General features: G+C 41.1%; 1 protein-coding gene across 1 annotated transcript; it reads right to left on the bottom strand.

Annotated features, from left to right (window-relative positions):
- Positions 1-9,823: 9,823 nt before the first annotated feature.
- tmem9 (transmembrane protein 9) lies at positions 9,824-13,338 on the bottom strand. The gene is made up of 6 exons (XM_034208981.1): positions 13,213-13,338; positions 12,949-13,073; positions 12,294-12,385; positions 12,078-12,186; positions 11,677-11,808; positions 9,824-11,280 (listed from the first exon to the last, which is right to left on the bottom strand). Exons 2-6 carry the CDS (start codon positions 13,039-13,041, stop codon positions 11,140-11,142), a joined length of 567 nt encoding a protein of 188 aa, XP_034064872.1. The 5' UTR covers positions 13,042-13,073; positions 13,213-13,338; the 3' UTR covers positions 9,824-11,139.
- Positions 13,339-13,605: the final 267 nt, after the last annotated feature.

Below are 13,605 nucleotides of genomic sequence, written 5' to 3'. Positions count from 1 at the left end.
TGGTGTTTTCTGAAATGCTGTTGTGTTTTCTGAAATGCTGTTGTGTTTTCTGAAATGCTGTGGTGTTTTCTGAAATGCTGTTGTGTTTTCTGAAATGCTGTTGTGTTTTCTGAAATGCTGTTGTGTTTTCTGAAATGCTGTTGTGTTTTCTGAAATGCTGTTGTGTTTTCTGAAATGCTGTGGTGTTTTCTGAAATGTTGTAGTGTTTTCTGAAATGCTGTTGTGTTTTCTGAAATGCTGTTGTGTTTTCTGAAATGCTGTGGTGTTTTCTGAAATGCTGTTGTGTTTTCTGAAATGCTGTGGTGTTTTCTGAAATGCTGTTGTGTTTTCTGAAATGTTGTAGTGTTTTCTGAAATGCTGTTGTGTTTTCTGAAATGCTGTTGTGTTTTCTGAAATGCTGTTGTGTTTTCTGAAATGCTGTTGTGTTTTCTGAAATGCTGTGGTGTCTTGCACTTCAGGGCCACCGTACTTTTGTCATACCATGAGTACCCCCTCACTCATACGTGCTGATGATCCTTCACAAGTAGAACGTAACTGATTATTGAATGAAAATAACTTTATTTCATCTCCTTAATTTGAACATCTAATTCTCAGGTATTTTCTTAATTTTAACTTAAATCACTCAATAAATGAATGAATATGTTGCCTTGAAAATAAATAATATAATCAAATAAATACATATGAAATCAAAATAATCAACTTATCTTTGCTATATATATATATATCTTGTAACATTTAGGCTTAAACCATGGAGCCCCTTTGAATAAGTCCCCTTTAAACAGGCATTTAAACTTTAATTCAGGAACAAAACACTTAGCAAAATAATATCCAGAATCAGTATGGCCTAGCAGTTTATTTTCACCAGTCATTTACAACTTTGTTTTGGGAGGTTAAGCACAGTTAGTATATGTTTATAAAACGGACAAGTCAAATCAAGCAATCTGATGTTTCTTAGCCGTGATATAATGAGCGTAGGCCTATATCCAGGGAATAGTTGTTGTTACTTTTCACAAATCAGTATCCCTCCGCGTCTGAGAACCGTTATAAAATCCTAAACTAAACTTTATATAGTAAACTAACTAACTAACTAACTAAGCTTAAGATGGAAACATTTAAGGTTAACTTCGACCTCCGGGGTGGGCTTACTATGGAGGAGTGGATTGAGAAGTGCCTATCTCCAGAAAAAAAAAGCACCTAAACGACGACATTCGCTATCTGTTCTTGTTGTTGCAGAGCAACCACCTCGCACTATGTGCAGAAGGCAACGGAGGGACGATTTTATTTTATTCCCGGGCTGATTTTTAGTCCCAGTCCGCCACTGAACGTAGCTATTATGTAAGGTAGTTGTAAATCAAACAAGTGCAGTACTATGTTATAAAGCCGTGGAGGGCGGGAGTTTATAAACCAAAGAGTAATAAGTAAAGCGAACGCACCCGCAAGGACACCTGGCTTCCTATTGGTTGAGGGATTTTGACAGGATTGTTGCACAAAAGTTTCGAGCGCGCACAGAAAAAATCTGAGAGCAGAAAAAATCTGTAAACAGCAATATATCTGAGTGCAAGCGTACAGTTTGAGCAGAAGCAGAGCAAATCTAAGTGCAAGCAGGCACTATTTGAGTGCGAGGACAGGGTTTGAGGGAAATAAATACATAAAGTATGCTCTCAAATTTAAATACCATGCTCTTGAATAAAGATAGGGAATAACCTCCATAGTTTATGTCCGACGCATCTTTGTAACGCACGAAGGACAGGAGCTGCGCTTCTCCACTCACATCTGTCATTTCATCCAGCTGCAAAGCGAACTGACCGGCTAGTTTGATTTTGTTCACCACTTGTCCAATTATATTCACAGACATATCATTGATCCGACGGGATACGGTGTTATTCGACAGGGGAACTTTCTGGAGTGCTTCGGCTGCTTTCTTGTCTATCATCATTTCGGCCAACGCAGTCGCTGCAGGGAGAATGAGCTCCTCAACAATAGAGTGAGTTTTTATTTATTTAGCCACAAGCAGGGACACGGCGTAAGATGCCTCGAGTGCTTTCATTGACACATTCGTGGCTTTCATCATTACTGTCTGGCTCGACTTAAATTCCGACAGCTTTCGTCTGTAAAATTATTCACTTTTATCGACACTTCCGAGTGTTTGGTGCAGGGCCGCCCCTCCCTACAGGCCAATCACGCAGGCTGCATGGGGCCCCGCCTTGCGCAGGGGGCCCCGCCCAGAGGGCCTCAGCTGCTGTGCGAAGTTCTCCGCTCAGTTCTCCGCGCAGCCCCCGCGAGAGTGAGAGGTGACAAGGGGAGCACGTCTGTAACCCGACACCGTTGCAATGAATCGACATATGACCAATCACGGCTTTGATACGGCCACTAGTGCAGGTGAAGAGATGTCGGTGAAAAGACAGTTTCAGTCCGGCGCAAGCTAGAGGGAAAAAAAAACAAAACTTGAAGAAACTAGAGCATCACTCGAAGGTGGGTTATTGTCAAATGTACAACTTGCGAATGTTGTATAAGTCAAATTGCCAATTGCCATATTAAAACATCAGCTGCATTTCACGACATGAAGAAGGCAGTCCCTGCAGAGCATATATAGGCTAATGGAGATGCAGTTATTTCCAGCATTCTTTTTTTACCATTCATTCAAGTATGTGATGCCTTTTATCTGCTAATGTACAGGAGGGAGAGTGATAAACTGTCTGTCTAGTTGGCTTACATAACAGTTAAAGTTTACAGTCTAAAAAACATGGAGCATTTTTCCTCCTTATATTCATTTTTATGTCAATTTGCACATTTCATGGTGATGCTCAGCCTCTTCCCTTAACTCCTAACAGTCATCATCATGTCAACCACAACACAGAGAAATACTGATAGAAATGTGTGTGTAGTTGTTGATACGACAGAGGGAACTACATTTGAATACAGATTTAAGAAATATCAGTTTTTGAGCATGTCATAAGCATGTTTTGTCTTGACTATATTACAACTATATTATAATAAAAATAATATAGTATTTATATTATTGAATTGATTATGATTATTATTATTATTATTATTAGTAGAAGTTGTTTATTTGCATTAATTATATTTTAATCTTTTTGAGGCTAGTATTTGGCAGGAAATGCAGACGTATTCACCTGTAAACGCATACTGAACGACATACATGCACAACCATTTACCTCACTGCATAAAAAAGTGTTGATAATAATAATAAACAGGAATTATATTTGCAAAGTAGCCTACTTTGTTTCCAAAAAAAATTGTTTTTACTCCTGTCGGTTGGGGGGGGGGAGGCCTCATCTCACAATGTCGCTTGGGGCCCCAAGTTGGCCAGGGGCGGCCCTGGTTTGGTGCTCTGGTGTCTCTGTAAATGCGCTGGCTTCATCGCACTATTAGCCAGGACTTCACCGCAAAAGAAGCACTGAGGCTGCGGTGGGTCAGCAGAAGTAGAAATGAATCCAAATAATATGTTTCACTGTACTGCCTTGGTTTCAGTTTGGCCTCTTTCTTACGTTTCTCGGTGGGCTCCTCTGAACCCTGGCCTGAATCCAGAGCAAGCGGACGTTTCAGCCATTTATCCATAGCGCAGACCTAACAGTATTTTTCTGGCTGCAGGTAAACAGCTGTTTTCATTGTGGGATTTTGGCGCGGTTGTGCGTGCCACAGACTATTGTCTCCCTAGGGAAACAAATCGCGCACTATCATTTTTGACGGGATTATTATTTGTTTTACTTGTCACCTTGGAATTCAGTGCTGGAATTGGGCCGGTACTCACCGGTACGCACAGGGTCGGCGTCATGGGGGGTCATTCGCGGGCCATGCCCCCCCAAATGAGTCACTGTGCCCCCCCAACGCAGGGTGGGCAAGCCTTGTCACTTTGCCGATTTTTTCTTTTTTTTATCATATAGCTAGGCTAAGTGAAAACGTTTCCACTAAATGTTTTTTGTGTGAAATACATCAGAAATAAATAATACAAATATAAAACACAGCCTGAGGTGTGCTCACTGCTGCTCTCTGATTGGTGTGTTGCTTGACCAATGACCCCCGACCTTTTTTTTGTTATCATTACGTGGCTGAGTGTTTAGATGAAAGCCCAGTGGCGATCTGTTAATCTGTTACACTGATTATACAGTAAAGTCATCAAAAATAATATGATATACAGTACAGTACAAGTACATGGGTCTCTGTGTTTCATTCAAGCTCTGTGTGTGTGTGGCACGAGCGCATTTTGTGAGTGCGCGAGCGGTAACGTGGAATGTTGTGGTTAGCATCTGGTTAGCTAGCTATGCTAACGGATATAAAGGGCTGTTTCTACACCAAGGTGGAGGACAGTCCTCTCCTGTCAGACTGAGAGGATCTTATAACGTCAGCTCAGTGATAAGGACTCTCTCAGTGTTTAGATAGTTCACTTTAGTGTAAGTTATCTCAGTGGGTCTCAAACGGTTTGGTCACCATTTATGTAAGTATTTTCGAGGAATACCTTTATATGATCATTATAGTTATTAAAGAGAGAATAAATGAAAAACGGGTATGAAATACTATAGGACAGTAACACAAGAATACAGTTTAAAAGGGGAATGATTAGTGAAATATCCATAAAGAAAAAGTAAATCTGTGTACAGTTCTGTTTCATATGGATGCTGAGAGATGTAGGCTATCCATAGATCTCTTCACTTTGCTCTCAAAGTGCACCAGATTGATGCATTTAACTTCAATATTTTAAAAATAATCTTCCCGGGGGAGCATGCCCCCAGACCCTCCTAGAGGAGGTTAGGTCCACCCCCACCTAAAACATGTTCACATGGATAGGATACTAAATACATTTGCACACTTTTTATATGATGGCCAGTCCATATCAAATCAGATCAAGTTTTATTTATATAGCACATTTTTCAACGATTTTTGGTCGAGCCAAAGTGCTGTATATACAGTATAATACAAAAATAACCTACAGTAAAGACACTTTAAAGCAAATACAACAGCACAGTTTGTGCAGAATATCAGTATGAGAAAACGACACCCTCTGTCCTTATATGTTTCTGTTTTGGTGGTCGTGCCACAACCGTGCATGTATGCACAAGTCATAGGTGCACTATACAATAGCACTACACCCCTGCAATGTGTGTGAAAGACAATAGACTTTACAGCATGTTTTTTTAAATTGAAGTTGGTGTTTGTGTGTTGGTTGTTGACGGCAGTGTGTGCCCCCCCTTGGTAAATGATTGCCCCCCCATTCAAGTTGTTCTAGAGCCGACCCTGGGTACGCAGTACCGGCACTTCTGGTTCTGACCCATGGAGTACCGGCACTTCTTGCTCAGTACCGGCATGCTGGCGGTACTCCGGTACTCATGCACCGTGCCAGTACTCAACACTCTCCCGCCGTTCTTATTATACATCCATATATATATATACAGCCGCCCGGTACTCAGTAGATGCGTCATGAGGTGCCGAACGGACATTCTCATCGCTCTAACCGCTGGAGTTTCACAGCGGCTGTCAGCTGTTTACTCCTGTCATTCAAACAGAACGTGCTGGAGAGGGGGCGGGGCTTATCTTCTCCATGTAAATACTGTGGTGGAAACGACTATGTCAAAATTAACCTATTTGACCGTGATTTAATAGTAATACACGTTTCAAAATAATAATAATAATAATGCCGAAGTAACAACATACTGAAAACTGTTAGTAAAACCATGTTTTAATGCTTTACAATTTACATACCTAGATGCACGTGTGTTGTGTTTATGCAGTGCAACTCCCACCCAGTGGGTGGCTATGTAGAGTGATAGAACAGAGCAGGCACGCCCCCGAGAGAAGGAAAGCAAGTCACGTCACAAATTAGCATTTCTAAAATGTTAGCGTGGATTAATAAAAGTGCAAAAAGACAGCGGTTGTCGCCGGAAGAAAACTTCAAATACAGAGAATGCTGTGCCTGTGTTGGAAATTGTGTCTGATGGGGAGCTTTCTTTGGTTGATCCTCCTGCTCCAAGTTCTAGTGCATTAGCATTAGCACTAGCTCCGCCGCCTCCTCCAGAGCCTCTAACGTTAGCTGCTGCTGGCTCAACTGCCACCACCAACACCGGGCAAAGCGATGCACCTGACTGCTGGACAACGGACCAGGTGCAATATTTTTGCAAGACCAATGCATGGCTCATTCTTAAAGATAAGAAGCTAGGATGTCGGATATGCAGAGATGTCAAATCTTTGGGAATACACACTGGACAAGGACTGAAACTGTCAACTGAATGGGGTGAGTGTGCAGTGTCTCATTTCGGTGTTGACAAGGGCAAACAACAAGCTAGCCTGAGAAAAAAAATCAAAGAACATAAAGAATCACAAGCCCATGTAAAAGCTGCTGACATCCTTACATCTGCTTCACGTGAAACTATTCAACATCAAGTGCAGTCTATGCATAAATCTGAATTAGACACCACTATCAGAGTTTTTCGAACGGAAAAACAGACATGCCAATTGATTTGAATGTACAGAAACTGAATGGGCTGAACGTGGGCAGGGTTTTGCACTCCAATAAAACCTGTGGCGAAATCATCGACCACATAGCTCATGAGCTGAAGAAAAAAATGGCAAAAGACATTACAGAAAAGCAAAGAAAACTCTGTGTTTTGGTCGATGAATCTACCACTATTAGTGGTAAAACGGTGCTTGTTGTGTGTCTACGCTCAGCATTAGCTGATGCTGAGCCCGAAACGTTTTTTTGGGAGCTGATCGAGTTGGATGGAACAACGGCTGATGACATCATAAAGGCGTTAATGGAGTGTCTTGGAAGAGATTTTAACGAGGACTTTTTAGGTCAGTGTTTCGTTTCTTTTGCATGTGATGGGGCTTCAGTCATGCTAGGGAAGAGAACAGGTGTTGCTACCCAGTTGTGTAGTAAATTCCCAAGCCTGTTTGTGTGGCACTGCTCCAATCATCGTCTAGAGCTGGCAGTTGGGGATGTGGTCAAGGAGGTCTCAGGGCTCAATCATTTCCAGATCTTTTTTGACAAACTCTATTCCTTGTTCCATGCCTCCCCCAAAAATCAGAGGCAGTTAGCGCAGTGTGCGCAAGCAGTCGGACAGCGTCTCCTGGTGATAGGGCGTGTTTTGTCCATCCGCTGGGTGGCTTCAAGTGAAAGGAGCGTCAGAGCAGTCTGGGAAAACTACCGAGTGCTTCATGATCACTTCACAAATGCTGCAAACGACACGAGCAGGGATTCTAGAGACAGAGCAAAGTACAAGGGCCTGGATGATGTGCTCACATCTGCAACGTTTGTCAGCAATCTGGGACTGATGTACGATGCGCTCACAGAGCTCAGCGACCTCTCTCGGCAACTCCAAAAAAGAGAGATGACACTGCCTACAGCAGATAGGCTCTTAACTCGAGAAATACGAGTTTTTGAATCCATGGTCACCATGCCTGGCCCACACATGACTACAGTTCATACAGCTCTAGCTGAGAAGTCCTTCAAGGGTGTTGCCCTGCGTGAGAATGGCAGGCTTGTACAGATTCATACAGGTCAGTTTTTCCGCAGTATGGTAGAGAATCTGAGACACAGAATGACTTCCACAACCTCCTCTCATGTCAGCACAAGAGAAATCCCATTACATGGCCGGGAGGCCCGGGACAATCAGCTAATCCAGGACATGAAAGTTATCCATCCTGGAAGTTGGCCTGAAGAGGAGTTAGACGTACAGTATGGGGACGTAGAGGTGCTACGTTTGTGCGAAGTGCTGAAAGTGGACAGAAGAGAGACTGTTCAGGGCTTTCGCGAATACAAGGAAACCAGGGCATCCCGTACACCTGCTGCCATGGAGCCTCTACTGAAAGCAGTCCGAACCATCGCTGTCTCCACTAGTGAGTGTGAGCGGGCATTCAGCTGCATGAATGATATCCTTACTGCAAAAAGGAATGCTCTCTCTGTCAGCCGACTGTCCAGCCTGGTTTTCATTAAATGTAATGGACCATCACTAGGACAGTTCAATCCGGAACAGTATGTGAGGTCCTGGCTGGCAAAGGGAAGGAGAAGTGCTGATGAAAGAGCCTGTCCAGCTCCAGCCCCTGATACTGATGTCCCCAAGGCCTTCTGGAGCCTTTTCTAACAATGTGAAGTATATTGCAAAGCAGCTCACCCAGTGAGAAGACTTTTGGCATAATGTGCCGATTTGTACAGATCCTGGAGATAGAAGGACTTCAGACCAACCAGGGAGTTATCTGATCAGCTTGGTGTTCAATGTAACTCTTTACCATGGCTCAGACTTTGTTACTTGCAGTTACAGTTTCTCATTTTAGATTGTGCAAATTTTGCATTTGTTTTTACATGTTCTTTGTTCATGCTCTTTATCATTTTTCTGAGTTGGAAAGTTAGATTGCATCATAGTTTACTTTATACATATTTGTATTCTTCAGTGGTGAAGTATATTGCAAAGCAGCTCAGCCATGTGAGAAGACTTTTGGCACTTTTTCGTTTTTCGTTTTCTGAGTTGGAAAGTTAGATTGCATTCAAAATGTACAGAAATACTTAATTTTGTTAAAGCTTTTTATAAAAAATGCTTCTGACCAGAGCTTTGTTTCCTTGTCATTAATGTTGAACACCACCAGAGGGGCTCTCACCTGAAAGGTCTCTGCTTCATGTGTCTTCAGCAGAAGATCTAGACTTTGATTGCTATATTTTCAGTTAATATTGACCTTACTGAGCTTTAGCCATATCCGCTGCCTATCATAAAAAATGTTAAGTACAGTGAACCTTTCTAAAATATACAGTAGTAAAGAGACAAACCCACCAGCATTATAGTAGCCAAATTCTTGTTTGTGGGCTGTATATATAAAATTGACTTGAAAAAGTTGCTGATTTTAGAGTACTGGCACCTTTTTCATTCCAATTCAAGCACTGCACGTACCCCCTACAGTTCCCTCGCGTACCACTAGGGGTACGCGTACCCCCGGTTGGGAAACACTGAGATAGGCTATATGAAGAAGTTAAACTTTAAACATCCATGACTTAAACACTTTATCCAGGATAAAAGTCACATAGCTGCACCTGCAAGGTGAATACAGCTGGTTAAATAAAAAGTGTTTGAATGCATACATTAACAGGTTTATGATATCACTGCCCCGTCTAAAACACGAGTGGATCTGACTTTAATTACATTTGTCTCGAGTGTTTCGTCAACTTAATGTGTTGCTTAAAATAATACTTCTGCATACAGTATGTGACACTGTGAGTGTTGCACGGCCAGATACGGCTCAGCTGACTCAGATCAGGAGATATATGATACATTATGAAGTGATATGCCGCGGACTGTAGGCCTACTTAATGTTACTCTGATCCGGTTACTTATGTTGTGGCAGATATTTAAGTAAGCTTTCTTAACGCTAATGTTATAATAGTCAGATTGCTCTGAAGATGGGAGGTGATATTCTATTAATGTTCACGTTCACACAGTCGGTGATTTTTGCCGGCCGTCTTTCCTGCAACGGCAGCTTTTCTGTATTTCCTTTCTCCTGTAATATGACTTGATCGCTTTAAACTCCGCACACTGAGCTCTGATTGGTCAGCAGGCAGTGCTTTCACTGAGTTGAGCTCTTAGCCTGCAACCTAACCTGGTCCCGACCAGGTTAGCCGCTAAGCATAAGTTACCATGGAGATCTAGCCTGCTAAAAAGAGAACCAGCTTCGTAGGACCGGAAAGCCGGAGTTTTCCCTGAATTTAGCCGGCTAAGCGAAAATGTTGCTTCGTAGTATACTGTCAATAAACAATAGCAATGACTTCTGCAAATATACAGTGACAAACATACAGAGGAATAAGAATACTTAAATATGATATATATATATATATATATATTTGTATTTATTTAATACCTTACATAAGGCTAAAGGTAAACATGAGCAGTGCAATACGTCCCGTTAGGTTGGAGATAAATATAACACAAAACACTGATACCAGTGATATGAAGTTATAATTTAATCAGTCAATCCAAAAAAAACACTCAAAATAAACTTCCGCAGTTCACATTTTGCGAGAGGTTAATGCAGGTCAGTGTGCAGTATTAAAATGCCCCCGACAGGGGGCTTCAGTGGAATGATGAAAGGGGAATTCACTGATCCACATTATCAGCAGCTTTGCAGATCTAGGACATTCTCCAGTGACTTTTTTTCCCACCAAGGATGGCTTTAAAGCTCTTTAAAATGCTCCGTTCTCCGTGTCTCTCTTTGAATGGGAAAGTATGTTAATCTTCTGCAGCAAAATACAGGAAAAGAAGGAGCTATGTGCTTCCTTTACTGAATTTAAATGGTACATTCAAGATTAACAAATAGTAGGTGGAAGATACACCCGCCAAGATGTGTGGGTAAGCTTTACCATCTGTTGTGTTCTACAAGCTGTAAATGGACATTTAAGAGGCATGTTTAGCACTGGAATTGGCCGTAACACATTTGACCGCGCAGGGAGAGAAACAGGAAAAGGAACATAGGGCTCTCTTAAAAGTAGCAACGTCAAAGCTTTAAAAGTACAAAGCCCATCATTTACAATCCATTTATTACTCTGATTGCAAATGATAGTAAATATGGCCAGGTTACTATGCACTGCAACAGTGACAAATAAATACAAATAATAATAATTACCATGAATAAATTATAACAAGTGCTAAAATAGGAAAAGTGCAATGTTTGACAAAAGCAAAGGGAGGGTTCTCAAATAGCTTAATTAACCCCAACTTATTCACATCGAGCTTACCTGTTCTGAGGTAACTTCATACATTTTGCTAAAATAAAAACAGCTCAATATTATATCAAATTAGCAAGAAACTAACAAAGCAATGATCACAAAGAAGCTTAACAGCTCAGTGTGGTCTATTAGAGAAAACAGGTTCTTACTTTATCAAGACATTAAAACTCTGTTGCATCGCAAATTGCTAAATGATTGAGATGGTTTCTAGCCGTTAACTGTTAGCAAACATGCAGTTTTTTTAAGAACGGCACTTTAGCTTAAAATGTTACATATAATACATAAAAAAACATCTGCTTGTTAGATCAGTGTGTTGCAATGTGTCTCAGTGAGGAAATACTCCATGGGGTGCCGCTGGTGACGGTGTAGAAGCCCAGGGTGGTTACTATTCTAAAGCTGCTTCAATGTCAGCTGTATGTTTAACTAAGCATCTTGTGACGGTCAAAAACTGTCTTGCGCTGTTCCTGGACCTGCTTTTTCCAGCGTTGCTGTGCTCCCTCAACCCGCTCCAGCACTGTGTTTCCTTTGGCCTGGGCACTGTCCACCGGGGGACGCATCTCCTGAACACACCACCACAGAAACAAAGAGAATTCATAAAAAAACATTCCCAATCAACAGAAATTAAAAAAGGCATGTGTCTGGTCACATAAGACAAGATAACATAAGATAGTACTTTATTGATCCCAATTTGGGATTGCAGCAGCATAAAAAACATGGCATTGTACCATACCAATGAGAAAGACTAGAAATAAACAAAAAAGTAGAAAATATACATGTTGAATTTTCAAATGAACAATAACAAAATATAAAGCATGTTATTATATACATAAGTATGTGAGGGATGGAATATTAAGCAATAAACTGAAAATGTACAGTGTGATTTTAAGTCCAAGAGAAGCTATGGAGCAGAGAGTTCTCATGTGTTGTTTGTTATGATATTTTGTAGTTATAATTACCTCAGAGTCCTCCTCGTTGTGCAGTGGCTGGGTGTAGGCGTCATGTTTGCGAATAAGAGGATCGACCAACAGAAGGAACAGCATGTAGAGCAGCAGAGCACCCACCACAGACAGGTAAATGATGATGGTTACCTGGGACAGACAGAATGGAAACCATTTACATTTAATTTGAAGTGAAAATGCTGGCATCAATTCCTAACAACAATGCTTTGTGCTTGTCTCCTATAGAGCTTTGCAGTTTAATCTTATTATCTGTATAACTTATCAATTATTGTGACAACCCAGCTGTTTGTTTGATGTAAAATAATTTCATCATAATATGTAAACTCTGTAATCAAAGACGTTATTGCACACTGTTTCCAAAAGTAAGAGTAACCCCCCCTGTAGTAAGCCGCTGGTACCTTGATGGTGTTGCTGCTTCGTTCCTCGTACTTGCACTCACACAACAGGCAGTACGCCTCCACGTCATGGCCAGGCACCGGCATGGGCTCCACTACATGGAGGCAGTTACTGTAAAAAAACAAAAGACGGAGTCAAGATGGATGGATTATCTCTATTCATGCAAACACAGGCAAAACACAAGATGACTGAAAGTCTAAATAACAAGTTTCTCTCACCAATCCTTCTGAGACACATTTCTGTTATATATGTGGCCAGTGATGTTCCGGTATGGCGGGCAGATGCACTTGCAACGGACATCCTCAAAGTTCTGTAATTGTAAAGAAAATTGGTTTAGACTGGGCCGGGCCCAACTACTTGCTTTCATTTTAAAGCTCACTTACCTGTTTTACCCATACCATCAGCTCTTTTTTCCCCAAAACAAAACGTTGTAAAAGTTCCTCTATCTCAAGCTTGAAAAGCACAATACATGCTAAAATGCTGCTCAAATGTATAACATCTTTACGCTTTACAAAGTCATACATGTGTGATGTACTTAAGAGTAGTAATATTCTTAGTTTCTTGCTATTAACTTGTTATGTGTATGTAAATTATGTTTAATGAAAAAATAAACAAGAAAATATTAGACAAGGCTTTACATTAACATACATGACAGTTAAAAAGATTAAATTAAACACTTACAAAAGTGCTATTCTTCTCTCTAGATGTTTACCTTGCAAATCCATTTAAATGCACTTGTTAGACTCTTTCACAGAGGTTTAATAGGTTAGTTGACACCAAAAGGCAAAAAAGGACACATTGTTCTACAAACAGATATAAATTACTCTAGTGAGTTTCTGAAAGTATCTATTATTAAGGAACTGCAGGATTTACCTTGGCCTGAACATAAGCAACAGCATCCAGCAGGAAGAAGGTCAGTACTGCGGGCACCACGAAGGTGCTGCTCCCTCCCCGGCCGGTCCACATCTCCTCCCCGCTGCAGATCACCTGCAGCAGCTCTGTCAACACACACAGTGCAAGCATTTAGCTAGACAACCTAGCATGACAATCTGCGACAAAACACCAACTTCACTGCAGTGACAATCAAGCTGAAGACAAGCTTATTATGACACAAAACTAGAAATACATTTAATTTACGTTGTAAAAGTAGCTGGAGATGGATTTGTTGCTATGCATACACGTAGCTACGCACTAGATATTTTGTATTTAGAATAAATAAATGGTCTTCCTTATTCCGGTGTGTTGTCATAGGTGACGCAAAATAAAACCTGAAGCGACACTGGCCTCTACCGGACACTACCGATATACACATTTAGGCCAGAGTTAAATATTGTAGATTTACTAACATCACAGAGGTGGAAGAAGTACTCATATCTTGTACTTGTACAAGTAGAATTACCACAGTGTAGGGATACTCTGTTACAAGTAAAAGTCCTGCAATGCGCAAAAGTTACTCAAGTAAGAGTACAAAAGTACGAACATCAAAATATACCAAAAGTAAAAATACCCATTATGCAGAATGGCCCATTC

Source organism: Gymnodraco acuticeps, unplaced genomic scaffold (genome assembly GCF_902827175.1).
Source record: "Gymnodraco acuticeps unplaced genomic scaffold, fGymAcu1.1, whole genome shotgun sequence".
Classification (NCBI taxonomy): Eukaryota; Metazoa; Chordata; class Actinopteri; order Perciformes; family Bathydraconidae; genus Gymnodraco; species Gymnodraco acuticeps.
Note: the sequence above shows the minus strand (reverse complement) of the source record. Positions and strands in the feature narration are given on the sequence as shown.

What these genes read in the sequence shown, in the direction of transcription:
- tmem9 (XM_034208981.1), bottom strand. Translation starts at nt 13,041, where the DNA reads ATGTGGACCGGCCGGGGAGGGAGCAGCACCTTCGTGGTGCCCGCAGTA. An exon ending in TTGCTTATGTTCAGGCCAAG is followed by an intron (nt 12,386 to 12,948) that starts GTAAATCCTGCA and finishes TTACAATTACAG; the next exon opens with AACTTTGAGGATGTCCGTTG. An exon ending in GAAGCAGCAACACCATCAAG is followed by an intron (nt 11,809 to 12,077) that starts GTACCAGCGGCT and finishes TGTCTGTCCCAG; the next exon opens with GTAACCATCATCATTTACCT.